The 18,911-nt window shown below is 54.1% G+C and overlaps 1 protein-coding gene across 1 annotated transcript in view; it reads left to right on the top strand.

Annotated features, from left to right (window-relative positions):
• CELSR1 (cadherin EGF LAG seven-pass G-type receptor 1) overlaps positions 1-18,911 on the top strand; it is a 204,913-nt gene that overhangs the window by 162,129 nt on the left and 23,873 nt on the right. Inside the window, exons 18-24 of the mRNA XM_026447968.1 lie at positions 757-966; positions 3,718-3,901; positions 5,653-5,796; positions 7,956-8,160; positions 9,027-9,194; positions 11,245-11,371; positions 15,043-15,243. Coding sequence (XP_026303753.1) covers positions 757-966; positions 3,718-3,901; positions 5,653-5,796; positions 7,956-8,160; positions 9,027-9,194; positions 11,245-11,371; positions 15,043-15,243 — 1,239 coding nt within the window. The remainder of the gene's footprint in view (positions 1-756; positions 967-3,717; positions 3,902-5,652; positions 5,797-7,955; positions 8,161-9,026; positions 9,195-11,244; positions 11,372-15,042; positions 15,244-18,911) is intronic.

Here is an 18,911-nt window from a genome sequence, read left to right as displayed (position 1 = left end):
CATAGCGTTTGTTCCCATGTCTCCCGCTTGCTATCTTTCTCCGAGCCCTCTGTGGCCCACCAGACCCTTGTTTCTGTGTTTTCCATGTTCTAGCTGTCAGCGGTGCTCATTTTTTGGGCTTCTGGTTTTATTTTTTTTTTGAAGATGGAGTCTCACTCTATCTCCTAAGCTGGAGGGCAGTGTCACGGTCTCAGCTCACTGCAACCTCTGCTTCGCGGATTCAAGCAATTCTCCTGCCTCAGCCTCCCCAGTAGTTGGGACTTACAGGTGCCCACCACCACACCCTGCTAAATTTTTTACTTTTAAAATAGAGACATAGAGTATTTTTTTTTTCTTTTTTGATACGGAGTCTTGCTCAGTTGCCCAGGCTGGAGTGCCGTGGCGCAATCTTGGCTCACTGCAAGCTCCGCCTCCCGGGTTCACACCATTCTCCTGCCTCAGCCTTCCGAGTAGCTGGGACCACAGGCGCCCGCCACCTCGCCCAGCTAGTTTTTTGTATTTTTGTAGAGACGGGGTTTCACCATGTTAGCCAGGATGGTCTCGATCTCCTGACCTCAAATGATCTACCTGCCTTGGCCTCCCAAAGTGCTGGGATTACAGGCATGAGCCACGGTGCCCAGCCAGGCTTTCGGATTTTTTTAAGTTCCTTTCTGACAAGGAAACTTGCACCAGACGGTAGTGAGTTGCTGAGTAACCGCAGGAACCGAAAGCAACCAAAGTGGATTTGCACACATCGCGACCACCTCCCTGTTGCAGAATGAGAAGCTGAGTCGCAACGAGACGCAGGTGGATGGTGCCGGGGCCCTGCGGCTGGTGAGGGCGCTGCGCAATGCTACACAGCACACGGGCACGCTCTTTGGCAATGACGTGCGCACGGCCTACCAGCTGCTGGGCCGCGTCCTTCAGCACGAGAGCTGGCAGCAGGGCTTCGACCTGGCAGCCACACAGGATGCCGACTTCCACGAGGTAGGAGGGTGGCCGCCGCCCTGGCTCGGGGACACTCGCGGATGCCCGTGGGCGGGCGCTTTGGGGCTGGGCATCCACCTCAGCTCATGGAAGATGGTTGCGTCCGGGATCCCCGAGGCAACCCCTCATTTCTCAAATGTGAGCCCTGGCGGGTGCAGCACCTGGCTCAACCGATGAGCTCTACAGAGTGTTCTGGAAGGAAACGGGCAGGTCACAGCCTTGCCCGTGATCCCAGTAGGGCCTGTAGTGTGATCTAAGTGGCTTCCGAGGGGTTCTAAGTGGCCCATCTGAATCAGCCCCTCTCCCTTCCACGCAGCCTGTGATGTCGTACCGTCCACCCATTTGACAGGCAAGGAAACAGGCACGGAGAGCTAAGGAGTTTGCCCAAAGGTGCAGCTCGTAAGGGGCAGAGCCCGGCAGTGGGCCCCCTGTGTCCGCTCCCACCCGCAGCTCTGAGGTCCTGCTTTCAGAGAGCCATGCCTCCACCTCAACCCTCCAGCTCTGTGTGTGGAACTTGTCAGCCCCTGAGCATTGTCTTTTTAGGGTGAATGCAGAGGAGACTCATGCAGCCTGATATTTGGAAACTGCCCTTGGGGACTCCAGAAGTTTCCTTGTGGCTCCACCGCAGGCCTCTTCATCCAGAGAGGAACCCCCAGAGCAGTGCCTGTCCACACAGAGCCCGTGGGGGCCTCCCTGTCCCTCCCACCCACTCACACGGAGCCCACGGGGGCCTCCCTGTCCCTCCCACCCATCCACACGGAGCCCTCAGGGACCTCCTCATCCACAAAGGGCCTCCAGTCCATGCAGGGCCCCCACGGAACCTTCCGGTCTGCATAAGGACGCCAGAGACCAGGCAGGGTCCCCTTGCTGGGATTTGAGTTCCAGCCTGAGAGTTGGGCCAGTGGCGTTTATTCTCCACGCGTGACTCCACACACATGTTTCCTTTGGGGTTTCTGTTTTTTGTTTTTTTTTTTTTTTTGAGATGGGGTCTTGGGTCTTGTTCTGTTGTCCAGGCTGGAGTGCAGTGGTGCGATCTTAGCTCACTGCAACCTCCGCCTCCCAGGTTCCATCCATTCTTCTGCCGCAGCCCTCCAAGTAGCTGGGATTACAGGCGCCCACCACCACGCCTGGCTAATTTTTTGTATTTTTTGTAGAGTGAGGGTTTCACCATGTTGGCCAGGCTGGTCTCGAACTCCTGACTTCAGGTGATCCACCCGCCTCAGCCACCCAAAGTGTCGGGATTACAGGCATGAGCAACGTGCCCAGCCCTGGTTTCTGTCTTGGGTGTGGTCCCCAGGCCCCTGAGCACAGCCTCATGCCTGCACCCAGTTGTTCACATAGACCCTGGGGTGCGCGGAGGCTGAGGGTCACCCTCGGAGGAGCTGCCCACGTGTCCACAGTGGCCTCAGCGTGGGTCCTCTGCTCAGCCCAGGTTGTGGTGGTTCTATCACTGCTTTACGTGATGGGGTTCAGGAGGACTTCTGATATAACCAGGGGCGTCTCCACATGTCTACCCTGCCTTAGCGTCTTGGGGTGTACGTGAAAAAACTCTGGCAGGGCTCACTCTGACCGAGTCCCATCCTCTGACATTGAATCCCCCACAGTCCCTGTGGTTTATGTGATGGGATTCAGGATTTATAAAAATCACACATTAAAAAATGACTTGTGGCTGGGCGCGGTGGCTCACACCTGTAATCCCAGCACTTTGGGAGGCCGAGATGGGTAGATTGCCTGAGCCCAGGAGTTTGAGACCTGCCTGGGCAACATGGTGAAACCCTGTCTCTTCTAAAATACAAAAATAATCTGCCGGGCGGGGTGGTGAACGCCTGTAATCCCAGCTACATGGGAGGCTGAGGCATGAGAATTGCTTGAACCTGGGAGGCGGAGGTTGCAGTGAGCCAAGACCGTGCCACTGCACTCCAGCCTGGGCAACAAAGTGAAACTCTGTCTCAAAAACCAAAAACAAAACAAACAAACAGACTTCCTTATCTATTTGAATTCAACTTTGATTAATGTTTGATCCTATTTATAAACTTAGACCATGAAATTCCCCTAAGTATTTTAAATGGAATTAATATATGTTATATATTCGATTTTTCTTTTTGTATTTCAGTTGTTCGGCTAGCAAACAGACCTTCCAAGCATTTAAACAGTGCTTGTAAATCTAGTAAATTAAGCTAAAAATATGAAGCATCTTTAATTCTCTGGATTTTAACATACTTTATGAGCTTAGTAACATTTTTCTATTCCTCCTAAGATAAACTTTTTGAAAAAAAATACGGGAACTAGGCCAGGCACAAAGTGGCTCACGCCTGTAATCCCAGCACTTTGGGAGGCTGAGGCGGGTGAATCACCTGAAGTCAGGAGTTCAAGACCAGCCTGGCCAACATGGTGAAACCCCGTCTCTACTAAAAATACACAAATTAGCCGGGTGTGGTGGCACATGTGTGCCTGTAATCCCAGCTACTCAGGAGGCTGAAGCAAGAGAATTGCTTGAACCCAGGAGGCAGAGGTTGCAGTGAGCCGAGATCGCGCCACTGCACTCCAGCCTGGGCAACGAGAGCAGAAGTCTGTCTCAAAAAATAAAAAAAATAAATAAATAAAAACACTAACATTAAAGAGCACAATCTGAAGTGTAGGACTGAAATGAACGAACCCATTAGGCAAGCAAAGGCTTTCAGGGCTGGTGTCCCTCAGTCCCGCGAGCCAGGCCCCCTCAGGCTGAGTACTGAGCGCTATCTATCTGACCAGGACGTCATCCGCTCGGGCAGTGCCCTCCTGGCCCCGGCCACCAGGGCGGCATGGGAGCAGATCCAGCGGAGTGAGGGGGGCACGGCACAGCTGCTCCAGCACCTCGAGGGCTACTTCAGCAACGTGGCACACAACGTGCGACGGACCTACCTGCGGCCCTTCGTCATCGTCACCGCCAACATGAGTAAGGCCCTGGCTGCGTGGGGGGTGGAACCCTGCTACCATCAGGGGTGTTCCCCAGAGCTAGGCCCCCATGGGGTGAAGCAGGTGGGCTCCTGGTCCCCCCTTGGCCATGCTCTTAGAAAAACGATTCTGAGGTCAGGCGCAGTGGCTCATACCTGTAATCCCAGCACTTCGGGAGGCCAAGACAGGCAGATCACGTGAGGTCAGGAGTTGGAGACCAACCTGGGCAAAATGGTGAAACCCCGTCTCTACTAAAAATATAAAAAGTAGCCAGGCGTGGTGGTACATACCTGTAATCCCAGCTACTCGGGAGGCTGAGGCAGGAGAATCACCTGAACCTGGGAGGCAGAGGTTGCAGTGAACCAAGATTGCATCATTGCACTCTAGCCTGGGCGACAGAGCAAGACTCCATCTCAAAAAAAAAAAAAAAAAAGAAGTTTCAGCAGCTAGGCCTCTGTTTCGTCGTCTGTAAACGGAGCCTTTGGGAAGACAGTCTGCGATGACACACCCATGGCTCCCACGGGACAGGTCCTGGGCTTGGAAAATGTTGGGCCATGATCTTGGGGGTCCAGCAGGCCTTCCAGACCCTCAATTGTGAGACTCTAGAAGGATGGGTGTCGAGAGCCCTGCCTTACTCCAGGCTCGCTGCAGACAGGTGCAGGTACAGGTCGGATGCAGGAAGTTGGAAGTCAATTCTGTTCTAAAGATGGTCAGGCGGCCGGGCGCGGTGGCTCAAGCCTGTAATCCCAGCACTTTGGGAGGCCGAGACGGGCGGATCATGAGGTCAGGAGATCGAGACCATCCTGGCTAACACGGTGAAACCCCGTCCCTACAAAAAACTACAAAAAACAGCCGGCCGGGCGAGGTGGCGGCGCCTGTAGTCCCAGCTACCCGGGAGGCTGAGGCAGGAGAATGGCGTGAACCCGGGAGGCGGAGCTTGCAGTGAGCTGAGATCGGGCCACTGCACTCCAGCCTGGGTGACAGAGCGAGACTCCGTCTCAAAAAAAAAAAAAAAAAAAAGGGGGGACTCAGCTGCGTGTAGTAGTTCACACCCTGTAATCCCAGCACTGTGGGAGGTCGAGGTGGGCAGATTGCTTGAGCCCAGGAGTTTGAGACCAGCAGGGCGCCATAGTGAGACCCTGTCTCTATTAAGAAAATAAAATAAAAATTAGCCAGGTGTGGTAGCATGCTCTTGTATTCCCAGCTACTCAGGAGGCAGAGATGGGAGGATCGCTTGAGCCCAGGAGGATGAGGCTACAGTGAGCTGAGATTCTGCTACTGCACTCCAGCCTGGGTGACACAGTGAGGCCCTGTCTCAAAAAATAAATATAAGTAAATAGTCTGAGTGTGGTGGTTCATGCCTGTAATCCCAGCACTTTGGGAAGCCAGAGCATGCAAATCACTTGAGGTCAGGAGTTTGAGACCAGCCTGGCCAGCATGATGAAACCCCATCTACCAAAAATACAAAAAGCCAGGCGTGGTCGTGCCTGCCTGTAGTCCCAACTACTTGGGAGACTGAGGCAGGAGAGTTGCTTGAATCTGGGAGGCGGAGGTTGCAGTGAGCTGAGATCGCACCACTGCACTCCAGCCTGGGAGACACTGCGAGACTCCGCCTCAAAAAAAATAATAATAAAATATAAATAATAAATATGGCCAGCCAATGTCAGTGTGACAGTTGTGGTCATTTTGAAAACACCAAGGGTTCAAGAAAGCCCTGGGAGTTATGTCTGATTAAAGGAACTGTCCCCCCAGTTCTGGCTGTCGACATCTTTGACAAGTTCAACTTTACGGGAGCCAGGGTCCCGCAGTTCGACGCCATCCACAAAGAGTTCCCCAGGGAGCTGGAGTCCTCCGTCTCCTTCCCAGCCGACTTCTTCAAACCACCTGAAGAAAAAGGTAGAACCGCTTAGAAACCTGCTGCTTCCCTCGGAGTCCCCAGCGTTCGGGGAGGGGAGGGCCCCCTGCTGCGGGAATCACAGGACTATGCACTGAAGCTCTGGGCCGGAGTGTTCCGAGTGCTCGCTGGTGCCAGGTCCTACTGGTGATAGCAGGGTTGTTTTGTGCAAGTGCTTAGGTACAGGCTGAGCATCCTCATCCTGAAACCTGAAATGCTCCAGAACCTGAACCTTCTTGAGCACTTAAAGGAAGTGCTCATTGGAACGTAAGTATGAAACGATAAAAAAATCAAAACCCAGGCTGGGTGCGGTGGCTCACACCTGTAATCCCAGCACTGTGAGAGACCAAGGTGGGCAGATCACCTGAGGTCAGCAGTTCGAGACCAGCCTGACCAACGTGGTGTAAAACCGCATGTCTAAAATACAAAAAAAAGAGCCAGCTGTGGTGGCGGGCCCCTGTAATCCCAGCTACTCAGGAGGCTGAGGCATGAGAATTGCTAGAGCCCGGGAGGCAGAGGTTGCAGTGAGCCGAGGTGTACCAGCCTGGGCTGCACAGTAAGACTCCCTCTCAAAAAACAAAAGTTCCAAAATGTTCCCAAGGATTTCAGCTAAGGGATACTCAGCCGTGTAATTGATAGTGTGAGAAAAAAGAACTGAAATTTTTATGTGAGCTGGTTATCTTTGATGTGCAGTGAAAAGCTGCTTCTAGCCGGGCGCGATGGCTCATGCCTGTAACCCCAACACTTTGGGAGGCCGACACGAGGATTGCTTGAGCCCAGAAATTCAAGACCAACCTGGACAACATAGAGAAACCCCATCTCTACCAAAAAAGTTTTGTTTAATTACCTGGGTATGGTGGCGCATGCCTGTAGTCCCACCTACTTAGGAGGCTGAGGCAGGAGGATTGCTTGAGTCCAGGAGATAGAGGCTGCAGTGAGCTGTGATTATGCCACTACAGCCCAGCCTGGGCAGCAGAGCAAGAACCTGTCTGGTGGGGGGAAAGCTGCTTCTAAATAGAAATAGACATTTTAGAATCACCTTCCCCTCCCCACAAAAAACAACAAAAACAAAAAAAGCCAGAATGCTGTCTGTGTATGAACAAATCTTCAATTCTGGGTTGAGATTATAATTCAAAACAGATGGAACATTTTGAATTTTCTTAAGGTGCTTCTTTACAGATCCATGACAATTACTAAAAACTTCCCCAAATAAAAAGGACGTGAAAAGGTAAACTCCATAATGGACAGTTTAAAATTGGAAACCTTGTTAGTAAATGGATTTTGTCAGGTATATGATGTTATCTCGTGTCTTAAAAAGAGGGGTGACTCTGATGTGGGGTCATGCTTGAAACTGAGAGGACAAGGTCCCCAACTCTCCATTGCAGCCAGCTCTCTCTGGAACTAATAGAGTGAGACTCGCTTATTACCAAGGGCTGGGCACCAAGCCATTCCTGGGGGATCCACACCCCATGACCCAAACACCCCCCACCAGGCCCGTTTTCAACTCTGATCACATTTTCACGTAAGATTTGGAGGGGCCACACATCCAGACTGCATCAGATACCTTCATGTTTAAGGGGCCATCTCTAGAACTCTTTATCCTGCAGATCTGAGACTCCAGCCCACAAAATACTCACTCCCCTCCCCAGCCCCTGGTGCCTACCCGTCTTTCTGTCTTTGAATTTGACTCCTCTAGGGACCTCCTATAAGAAGAATCACACAATATTTGTCCTTTTGTGATTGGCTTCTTTCACTGAGCGGAACGTCCTGTAGGTTCACCCGCGTTGTAGCAAGTGTCAGACTTTCCCTCCTTTTGAAGGCTGAGTAACATTCCGCTGTGTGGATGGACCACTCTTAGTTTATCCACTCACCAGTCGGCTCATGCGTGGGCTGTTTCCACCTTTTGGCCTGTGTGGATGGTGCTGCTGTGAATGTGGGCGTGGAAGTATCTGGGTCCCTGCCTACAGTTCTTTGGGGTGTATACTCAGAAGTGGGCTTGCTGGGTCATGTGGTAAGTCCTGTTTTTGATTTTTTGAGGCTGCACTGTAGTGTTTTCTGTGGAACATCTGTTGGTTTTTGAGAAGCACCTGCTAGCACTGACAGCCGTCTTGGGGAACGCAGATGCTCCTACCGGGGTCCTCACGCTCTGCTCACGTTGCAGAAGGCCCCCTGGTGAGGCCGGCCGGCCGGAGGACCAGCCCGCAGACCCCGCACCCGGAGCCTGGCACCGAGAGGGAGGCCCCGATGAGCAGGCGGAGGCGCCACCCTGATGATGCTGGCCAGTTCGCCGTTGCTCTGGTCATCATCTACCGCACCCTGGGGCAGCTCCTGCCCGAGCGCTATGACCCCGACCGTCGCAGCCTCCGGTAAGGCCTGGGCACGGGGCACATGGGGAGGGCCCATTCTGGAGGCCCCTGAGGCCTCCACAAGTCAAAATCCTGATCCTGATCAAGCACAGGTCTTCACAGTGACATTTCCCCGTGACCTGGCCCAGAGACGCAGGCCGTTGCTTTGTGGTGTTCCTTGGAGGGAGGTTCTGGGGCTGCCACGGGACGCTACACCCTAGAACGTGACACACCCTTTGCCTGGGCTTATCCCAGTGTTTCCGCCAGAAATGCCCCCTCCCTGGCATATGCCCCATCTTGTGCCTAGAGGGACCCCATTCTGTCCCCACACACCTGACCGAGGCTGTCGTGGGTAGTGCCTGCTGCTGGCCCCAGGGTTAGGGCTGCTCAGCTAGTACTGGATGGAAAGGATGAATGTCCCAGAAGCAGCTTTGCGACCTGCTCGGTGGGCGCAGCCCGAGGCTCCACCTTCTTCCTGCCGTTTCCCAGATACGTCCCTGGTTCTGGGGTGTCACTGACCCAGTGATTCATCCCCATGAGCTGCCATTATTTTGGTGCCTTTTGCTGGACACTTAAGCCATCCCCTGTGTTTCTGCCATTAGCTGTTACGGGCTGTGACATCTTTGCACCTGTGCCTTCTCTTGCTTTGTAAATTTCTGAAGTCCCAATTTGACCCAGAGGTGACCCATCTCTCTGTGTGCCCTGTCAGTGATAAAACCTGCTGTAGGGACGAAGATGCGGTGGGGCCCGTGGATCCGAGCTCTCGGAGTGTGATTCCGTCTCCCCTAGAAACACGACGTGGCGTGTCCTCAGGGCATTTGTGCTCGGGGTTTAAGCAAATGTTTCCTAACCGTGTTTGTCCCCGTGCTCTGGCTTCTTGACCTCAGGCTGCCTCACCGGCCCGTCATTAACACCCCGATGGTGAGTGCGCTGGTGTACAGCGAGGGGGCTCCGCTCCCGAGACCCCTGGAGAAGCCCGTCCTGGTGGAGTTCGCCCTGCTGGAGGTGGAGGAGCGAACCAAGCCGGTCTGCGTGTTCTGGAACCACTCCCTGGTGTAAGTGTAACTCCGGGAGCCCCACATCTCCACGTGAGGGCTTTGCCGAGGCAGAGTGCACCCGCAGGGTTGGGGGCTCAGTGGCAGAGCGCCCCAAGAAGACGGTCTCTTGTGGTCTGTGTTTCCCCTTTTAGCCCCACCATGGGGCAGTGAGCCTCCTGCTCTGCTTCTCTGGGAACATCAGAGTCGCCCCGCAGATGCCCACACACAGATGCACACAGACCTGCACGTGGAGACACAGACGTGTAGGCACACAGAGAGATCCCTCAAGGCTGACAGCCAGGAAGGGGCCCCTTTCCTGCGGGACTCCCAGGATGCAGCCGCCAACACCAGCGGAGCGCCCAGTTCACCGCCGTATAAGACAGAGGCCTGTTCCGCTCACACACGGGAGACAGAACCCAGAGACTGGCCTAAGAGCCTGTCTGCCGACGGTCTTGCCCGCAAGGCCGACACAGTCCAGCTTTGGGGACTGGCTTTACCCCCAAGAGGCCACACCTGGCCGCAGCACGGTTTATCTGGCCTGTTTCAGAAGCAGCGTTGGAGAGTCAGCCGGTAGAGTGGCGCAGGCAGGAGGTGGTGCACAGGAGTCTGTGTTCCAGCATCCGTTCAAGTGAGGGAAAGGCGTTTCGTAGTTAGAAAAATGCAAAATGAGTGATCCTCACCCACACGTGAGACTGTGGATTCGGCGCCGCGGTGTGGCTCCCGTCTGCTGGAGCCAGTAGTGTTTGTGCCTTGGTTTTGCTTTTTAGCGGCAGAGTTGATGTGGGGTGTGGACATTGGAGTTGCTGTGCTTTTTCAGGGAGCTTGCTTTTTCTCTGCTGGTCGGTTTTCACTTTTGCTGTCTCTGCTTAGAAGAAAACACTGGAACTGGGGTGTGGTGGGAAGGGGTCTGTTGCCGGGATGGGAGTACAGGGAGGGGAAGACCCACTGCCCCTCCACACAGCAGGAGGGAGTGCCAGGAAGGGGCGACGCCATGCAGGACTCAGTGAGTCAGGCTCAAATCTGCTGAACGTTGTTCATCTGGGGACGTCTGTGCGGCAGGAACACTCCCCCCATGACAGTTCCCCCGGGCACAGTGGAGAGCCATGAGTGGGGGCGGCGCTGGGGTGAGCGAGTCCGGTGAGCGCAGCCTCATTCTTCTCCTGCTTCTGTGCTTTCCAAGTTCTAGTTAATAAGCAACCAGCATGGCACCTGGAATGTAATAGGCACTTGTGGCTTATAAAAGAAAGAAGAAAGGAACCCCTTTCATGACGAGGGGCCGTCAGGCCCGGCTGTCTGTGCTGGGCATTCATCTGCGTCCTGCCAATTAGCTGCAGCTCTAATGACCTGCTCTCTGCTTTGTGTTGCACCTATTATTCCCACATTGTAAAGTTGCTGCCAGACGTATTCACGTTCACATCCCATTTTACAGATTAGCAAAGTAAGGATCTGAGAGGTTATGTGATTTTCCCAGCGTGCGCGAGGGCAGGGCCCTGTCGGAAGCCGAGGCACACCTTGTAACAGCTTGTTATTTGGGCCTTCCCATCAGGGAGGCGGGAGTCATAATGGGGCCCTGGCTTCTGGGCAGTTCCCATGAAACATTGTGCAACCTGAAGATGAAAGTGTCAGAGGAAGGTGAGATGTTATTTCTGAAAGCTCTACCCTCAGAAAGAGACAGGAGTGCGTCGCAGCTGTGTGAACCCCCGTAGTTCCAGTGGCGGCGTGTGGTGGACACGAGACAGCCCCATTTGAGTTTTGCTGCTAGATGACACGTAGAACTTGAACTTCAGAGGGTGCTCCTTGGAGGCCCTGACCAGACACAGAAGGGAAGGGAGGTTGTTCCCATGGTCCTGCCTCCGCGGCAGCAAGGCTGCTATTCTTACAGCCAGGTGGCTCTTGTCTTTGGTGCAGGGGGCTGGTGTGGAACACGGCGGAGAGCCGCCTGCGAGGGTACCAGGCTTTCAGCACAGGATGGCCTGGGAGCCCCCAGGGCTGGGCAAAGGCTGCCCCCTACAGACTCACGGGTGGAGGGAACCATCTTACCCCTGCCCCTTCTCTCTTCTCTCCACAGCGTCGGTGGGACGGGAGGGTGGTCTGCCCGGGGCTGCGAGCTCCTGTCCAGGAACCGGACACACGTCGCCTGCCAGTGTAGCCACACAGCCAGCTTTGCGGTGCTCATGGACATCTCCAGGCGTGAGGTGGGCATCCTCCTGTGGCCACTGTGCCTGCTGAGCCTACCGAGCTTACTCCCAAACCTGCCCCTCCCTGCGGCAAACCTGCCCCTCCTCAAACCCGCTGAGCCTACCCCCAAACCTGCCCCTCGTCAAACCCGCTGAGCCTACCCCCAAACCTGCCCCTCCTCACACTAAAGCTTCCATTCTAAGCGCTTTGAACAAAACAAATCAACCGATTAAAACACATATTCCAGGATTGGCCAGAGTCTGCGAGGATTTCCATAACAAAGCCGCATTCTAAGGGTTTTCAGAGAGCCCTGGTTATGCATTAAATCCCGGAATGGCAGGCCCAAAGCTCAGGTTCCAAGGAGCTCTCAGAACCTGTCCCTCACTTCAGAGCGGGTCTGCTGGACGGTGCCGCTCCCCACTCACTTTGATCCCAAGGGACGTGACAGCTGCTGGGCGCGCTCCCTCGGGGCCACACGCAGGGCCGCAGGACAAAAGGCTGGGCGGCTAATGTTTAACCTCTGGCATTTTAAGCGGCCTGGGAATGTGAGCGGACATTGTGGGCCTGCAGATGAATGGGGGAGTGTTCCGAGGGCTGTCCTGGCCTCCCGTTACCCAGACAGGAAGGACGTGGGAGCCAGCCTGGCCTCGGCCTGTGTGGGACCCTGGTGTCTTGGAGTCAGAACCAGAGGCCTGGGTGACCTCCCCCGGCCCCTCCCCAGGGCTGCACTGTGGCTCAAGGGCTCAGGCCACTGTCCCTCCCGAGGGCTTTCTGATGTGAAGTGGCCCTGGTTTCTGGCACATTCTTGGAAGGGTGAGTCAGTCCTCAGGCTGGGCTGGAGGAGGCCAGAGGCCTTCTGTGCAATGTGTCGGTGAAGCTGCCCTGTCTCTGCCCCCGTCTCATGGGCAAATGGCACTCCCCAGCAGGACCCAGCCTGGAGAGGGGGTCAGTGATTAGTGGACTTTGTCCATATAAGGGCAGGGTTGGGGCTTGTCTCATGGCCAGGACGCCGGGTGACATGTGGGCCAAGGAAACTGAAATGGAGGTAGAAGAAAGGCTGGAGTGAGAGTCCGAGGCTCCCATGGCCTGGGTGCCCCAAAGCCAGAGGTCTCTGAACAGCCCCCAAGCCAGTGGAGGGAGCCTGGGGGACTGCTGCAGGCCACAGGGATGCCCAGGGCATTGAAGGAGCCTCAGGAGGGGCAGTTCCAGACCCAGGGCCATGAGCACTCAGCCTCCCCAGCCCAGCCTGATCCTGGCTTCCCGGCTCATAGCTCCACTTGGTAAACAACACCTTCCAGAAGTTACTAGAGAACCAGAGCTGCTTGTTCCCCAAATGCAGAAACTCCCCAGGGACCTGGGTCTTAGGTGTCTTGGTTTGTAAAAGCACAGAAACAGCAACGTGAACATACACACTGCTGAACTGCACGCTTCAAAGTGGCCAAGATGGTAACGTTTTATGGCACGTATATTTTAGCACCACTTTCCTTTTTTTGTTTTTTGTTTTTTGAGACGGTGTTTGCTGTTGTCTCCCATGCTGAAGTGCAGTGGTGCAACCTTAGCTCACTGCAAACTCCGCCTCCTAGATTCAAGCAATTCTCCTGTCCCAGCCCCCCAAGTAGCTCAGATTACAGGCTCCCACCACCACGCCTGGCTAATTTTTTTATTTTTAGTAGAGATGGAGTTTCACCATTTGGCCAGGCTGGTCTTGAACTCCTGACCCCAGCCTTTTTTTTTTTTTTAAAGTGTACTACCTGTAAGAAATGCATAATAAGGTTGGGTACAGTGGCTCACACTTATAATCCCAGCGCTTTGGGAGGCCGAGGCGGGCAGATCACTTGAGCTTACCAGTTCCCTGTGAAACCTGTCTCTACCAAAATTGTGAAACCCTGTCTCTACCAAAAATACAAAAATTAGCCCAGCATAGTGGCGCCTGCCTCTAGTCCCAGCTACTGGGCAGACTGAGGTAGGAGGATGGCTTGAGCCTAGGAGGCGGAGGCTGCAGTGAGCCTAGATTGTGCCTCTTCACTCCGGCCTGGGCAACAGAGTCAGACCCTGTCTCAGAAAGAAAAAAATGCATAATAAGGGATCTGGAAGTTTAAAAAGTAATTCCATATAGCGAGCTATGACAGAGACATGTGCAGCTGGGACAGGACATCCATCCGCTGATAGAACACGTCATATTGAGGGATAAGTAGGTAAAACAGAACAGATAGGAAGGGTACAGGTGCCCAGCGCTGTGGCAGTCTGAAGCATCAAGCCTGCCAGTCCACATAACCGAAACCTGAAGTTCCGCCCCTGCCCAGCTGTGTGACTTCCGGCGGGTTGTTTAGCTTCTGTAAGCATTGGTTTTCTCACCTGGAAGATGAGGGTTGCATTTCACACACTCTTCATAGCTATGATCTAAGGATGATATGAAGTGATGCCCTTGGAGGCCAGGCGCGGTGGGTTACTCCTGTAATCCCAGCACTTTGGAAGGCCAAGGCAGGCAGATCACCTGAGGTCAGGAGTTAAAGACCAGCCTGGCCAACATGGTGAAACCCTGTCTCTACTAAAAATAGAAAAATTAGCGGGGCGTGGTGGTGCACACCTGTAGTCTCAGATACTCAGGAGGCTGAGGCACGAGAACTGCTTGAACCCGGGAGGCAGAGCCTGCAGTGAGCCAAGATCAGGACACTGCACTCCAGCCTGGGCGACAGAGCAAGACTCCATCTCCAAAAAAAAGAAATGATGCCCTTAGCAGGTCTGTCAGAACCTCTGCCACACAGTAAGTGCTCAGTAAAAGCTTTTGCTGAACAAAGGAAATGACATTGGTATTACCACAGTTACCCATTTTTCTTTGTAAAGCAGGCATTAAGTCTTTTAGCCAAAAGAATAAGTCCATGATAGGATTAAGTGAAAGTCCAAGAGGTACTGCGTGCACCTGCGGCGGAGACGCCTTTGTCTTTTGCATAAGCTGAGGATCTCTTTGGAAGGTTTCTGCCAGCCCAGAATTTTGGGTGGACAGGCTGAGCCCCTCCCGACAGCAGGATTTACTTGTGGGATTGGTTTTGTCTTTTGCTTTTTGTTTTCTTGTTTTTTGAGATGGAGTCTTGCTCTGTCACCCAGGCTGGAGTGCAGTGGTGCCATCTCAGCTCATTGCAACCTCTGCCTCCTGGGTTCAAGCAATTCTCCTGCCTCAGCCTCCTGGGTAGCTGAGATTATAGGCACACATGCCACCACGCCTGGCTAATTTTTGTATTTTTAGTGAAGACAGGGTTTCACCATGTTGGGCAGGCTGGTCTCAAACTCCTGACCTCAGGTGATCTGCCCGCCTCAGCCTCCCAAAGTGCTGGGATTACAGGCATAAGCCACCATGCCTGGCCAGTATGGTTGTTTTGTAATGTGGCAAAATATACATAACACAATTTCCCATTGAAATGTACAGCCAGTGGCATTAAGCCAGTGGCACAGCCTGTTGCTGTGCCGCCATCACCACCATCCGCCTCCAGAACCTGTTGCCACCCCACACTGTTCATTGCCGCTTTGTGCTTGTTTTGTGCCGCCCTGAGAACCATGTCACAGTCACGCTGGTTCCTGCCAGCCTTTGATCATTTAGTAAGCAAGTGTGTAATTTGTCTCTATTATGCAACGACCAGATCTGAGTCTTGGCCCTTACCTTCTCTCCTGCCTTTAACCCTCCCGCCCACAGAACGGGGAGGTCCTGCCCCTGAAGATCGTCACCTATGCCGCCGTGTCCTTGTCACTAGCGGCCCTGCTGGTGGCCTTCGTCCTCCTGAGCCTGGTCCGCACACTGCACTCCAACCTGCACAGCATTCACAAGCACCTCGCCGCAGCGCTGTTCCTCTCTCAGCTGGTGTTCGTGATTGGGATCAACCAGACGGAAAACCCGGTACGGTCACTCTGCTCCCCTTCCCACTGTCTGGGCTGCACCTTGGAGCGGCTACCGTAGTCTTTTCCTGGCCATTCCAAGCACCCTGGCTGGCTCCTCACCACCCCCACCTCCGCTTCACAGATGCCCTTTGAGGAACGTGCCGTGTCACAGGCTGTGGGTGGAGACGTGGGATTCACTGGCAGGTGCAAGCACTTTACCACCTTGACTCTGTTGGGAGATGGGGGGCCCTTTCTTTTCTTTTCTTTTTTTTTTACGAGATAGAGTCTCGCTCTGTCAACCCAGGCTGGAGTGCAATGGCGTGGTCTCAGCTCACTGCAGCCTCCACCTTCTGGGTTCAAGCGATTCTTGTGTACATCCCCAGGAAAATACAACTCTTGCCAAAACTGATTTAAGGGCCAGGTGCAGTGGCTCACGCCTGTAATCCCACCAGGATTCCTTTGGGAGGCTGAGGCAGGCAGATCACTTGAGGTCAGGAAGACCTGGCCAACATGGTAAAACCCTGTCTCTACTAAAAATACAAAAATCAGCTGGGCGTGGTGCCAGGTACCTATAATCCCAGCTACTCAGGAGGCTGAGACAGGAGAATTGCTTGAGCCTGGGAGGCAGAGGTTGCAGTGAGTAGAGACGGAACCACTGCACTCCAGCCTGGGCAATAGAGCGAGACTGTCTCAAAACAAAACAAAATGATTTAAGAGGTAGAAAGCCTGAATAGTCCTGTCACCATTAGAGAATTTGCATTGCAGTATAAAAACCATGGCCAGGCTGGGTTTATCTTAGGAATGCAAGGATGGTTTAATATTTTAAAAATCTGTGAATGCCATTTACCTCACCAGTACATTTAAGGGAAAAATATTTTTCTCAGAAATGAATGTACAAAAAAATTTTGATTAATGTTATGCTCATTAATGAACAGAGAAAGAAACCTTTGAACAGACTGGGACTAGGGGAAACTTTAACCTAATAAAGACATCTACAGAAAACCTACAGTTGACATAAATAACAGTGGATAGATCCTGGAGGCATCCCCTGTAACGTCAGGAGCCCACCCACCGCTCTGTTAATCACTGTGGTGCAGGACGGCCTTGCCAGTGCGATGAACAAGGAAAACAAAAGCATAGAGATCAGAAAGGAAGAAACAAAGCTGTCATTACTAGGTAACATGAAGGATCTCATGGAAAAATCTAAAATAGTCTATAGGCATGTTATGAGAAACAATTACGCTGGCATGTTGGCTCACACCTATTATCCTAGCACTTTGGGAGGCCGAGGCAGGCAGATCACTTGAGGTCAAGGAGTTCGAGGCCTACCTGGCCAACATGGTGAAACGCTGTCTTTACTAAAAATACAAAGATGAGCTGGGCATAGTGGTGCGCACCTGTAATGCCAGCTACTTGGGAGGCTGAAACACCAGAATCGCTTGAAACTGGGAGGCAGAGTTTGCAGTGAGCCAAGATGGCGCCACGACACTACAGCCTGGGCGACAGAGTGAGACCCTGTCTCAAAAAAAAAAAAAAGAAAAAAGGAAAGGAAACAGGAGCCTGGCAGCCGTGGACGACGGGCAGAAGATCAGAGCAGTCTGATGGTAAGGCACAGGCCTGGGAGGGTGGGGCGGAGGCACAGGGAGAAAGGAGGGACAGGACCAACCCATTATGGAGCAGGCAGGAAGGGAGGAGTCAGGGGACTTTGACGTCTCCAGAAGGGAGAATGAGTACATGAAGATACCACCTGTTGGGCCGGGCGCGCTGGCTCAAGCCTGTAATCCCAGCACTTTGGGAGGCCGAGACGGGCGGATCACGAGGTCAGGAGATCGAGACCATCCTGGCGAACACGGTGAAACCCCGTCTCTACTAAAAAAATAAAAAACTAGCCGGGCGAGGTGGCGGGCGCCTGTAGACCCAGCTACTCGGGAGGCTGAGGCAGGAGAATGGCGTAAACCCCGGGGGCAGAGCTTGCAGTGAGCTGAGATCTGGCCACTGCACTCCAGCCTGGGCGACAGAGCGAGACGGAAAATTAAAAAAAAAAGAAGATACCACCTGTTGAGAGGCAAGGTCCGGGTGAGATGGGGCACCTGTGGAGGCCAAGGAAGCTGTGCTGCCTGAGCCGGGGAGGCCGCCTCCAACTCCTGGGTGGAGAGGGTGTCTGTGGGGGTGGACAGGCCCTGGGAAGGGAAGTGGAATAAAAAGACCAAGCTGGAACTTTCCAGCGAGCTGCTCAGGGCCACGTGCAGACCAGAGCTGCTCCTCCTTTTTTATGGCAAGCAGTGGGACCAGACCCCTCTCACCTCAAGAGGGAAGGCGGGCATCCCCCACAGCAGGTCACCCTTGAGAAGGCTCTATGGCTTCCCAGCAGCAGTAGGTGGAGCACCAGGCCTGGCCCACAAAGGACGAGCTCCGAGGCGTGTGTCGGACCAGCCAGGGCCAACTTTCCCCACTGCCTCCCAGGTGTTCCCTGAGGCTGAGGCCCTGGGCTGGCGGGGGCTCTGTGTGCGGGGCCCATATGGCAGAGTCGCTGCTGCTGCGGAGGGAGGTCTTCACACCCGCAGCCAGGCGCATCCGCGCAATGGGCATGTTCTCATCCGCGCATTGGACCGGGAAGGCTCTCGAGAAGTGTGCGATTCATCTAAAAACCCCTCTCGTGTGCTTTTGAGTGGCGTGAACGGGGGAGAGGGGAGTCTGTGCAGGCCACTCCCTGCAACTCAACACCACCAGCAAAACCGAGGCGATCCCTGGGTTCCAGCACTGACTCATCTCCCGCGGAGCGAGCCCTGTCCCGGCAGCCACGCACGGCTGAGCACGGAGAAGGAAAGGGCGCCCCGGCAGCGTTCTGGGGGCTTGGCAGCGTGCCTGGACTTTGTGGGTTTTTTGTAAACCCACAATCCTATCTCTGGGCGAGGTTTTTCATCTCTCAGAGCGCTGGCAGGCTGAAATGATTTATTATGCATCCGCTTTTGTCTTTGTTGTATTTCTGGAAGAGGTGGTACGTTGGTTAGGGAAGCAGGTACAACCCTGCTGCAGCCAGGATGGCACAGTCCTCGCAGTTTCTGTTTTCAGAAGGTGGTTTTGTGGATTTACTTTTCACATTATTTAAAGCAGCCATCCAGCCAACCAGCCTTCTCGCCCCCTTCCTTTTCCTAAGCCAGCGTGATTTCCATTCAGGAAACTGGGGTGTTTGGTGTGGGGTTCACCAGCCACACGGTGGCGCCTTGGTTCCTGACGTCGAGCGTGTGGTCTGAGGCACAGGCCTGCCTCTGGCATAGCTTGAGCCTGGGTTCTCTGCTTTGGTTCCCGCTCTGTTCCGTATCTGACAGATGTGATGCTGACTTGGGCCCTTCCCACCTCGGAGCATTGTTTCTGGAGGGTGGCTGGCCCTTCGAGGCTGATGTGGCAGCAGGGGCGCCCTTGGGGTGCCATGACCCGGTGTCTGAGCAAAGTGGCCTTCAGCCTGGGGTTGAAGTGGGGGCCCTCCTCCTCCTCCTAAGCTTTTTGTCTGTTAAAGGCTGTCTCCCTGGGACCCCCTGGTAGAGTGGACTGATGGGATGGTTACTGAGGATTAGACAGTGTGTCCAGAGCAGGCCGGCTGGGAGTGGGGTCGGGGTGGGACCCTCCCAGTGCTCCCAGTGCTCCCAGTGCTCCCAGTGCTCCCATCTCCCTCTCTCCCCCATCTCC

Source organism: Piliocolobus tephrosceles, chromosome 19 (genome assembly GCF_002776525.5).
Source record: "Piliocolobus tephrosceles isolate RC106 chromosome 19, ASM277652v3, whole genome shotgun sequence".
In the NCBI taxonomy this organism is placed as follows: domain Eukaryota; kingdom Metazoa; phylum Chordata; class Mammalia; order Primates; family Cercopithecidae; genus Piliocolobus; species Piliocolobus tephrosceles.
This window is presented reverse-complemented; position numbering and strand designations above follow the sequence as displayed.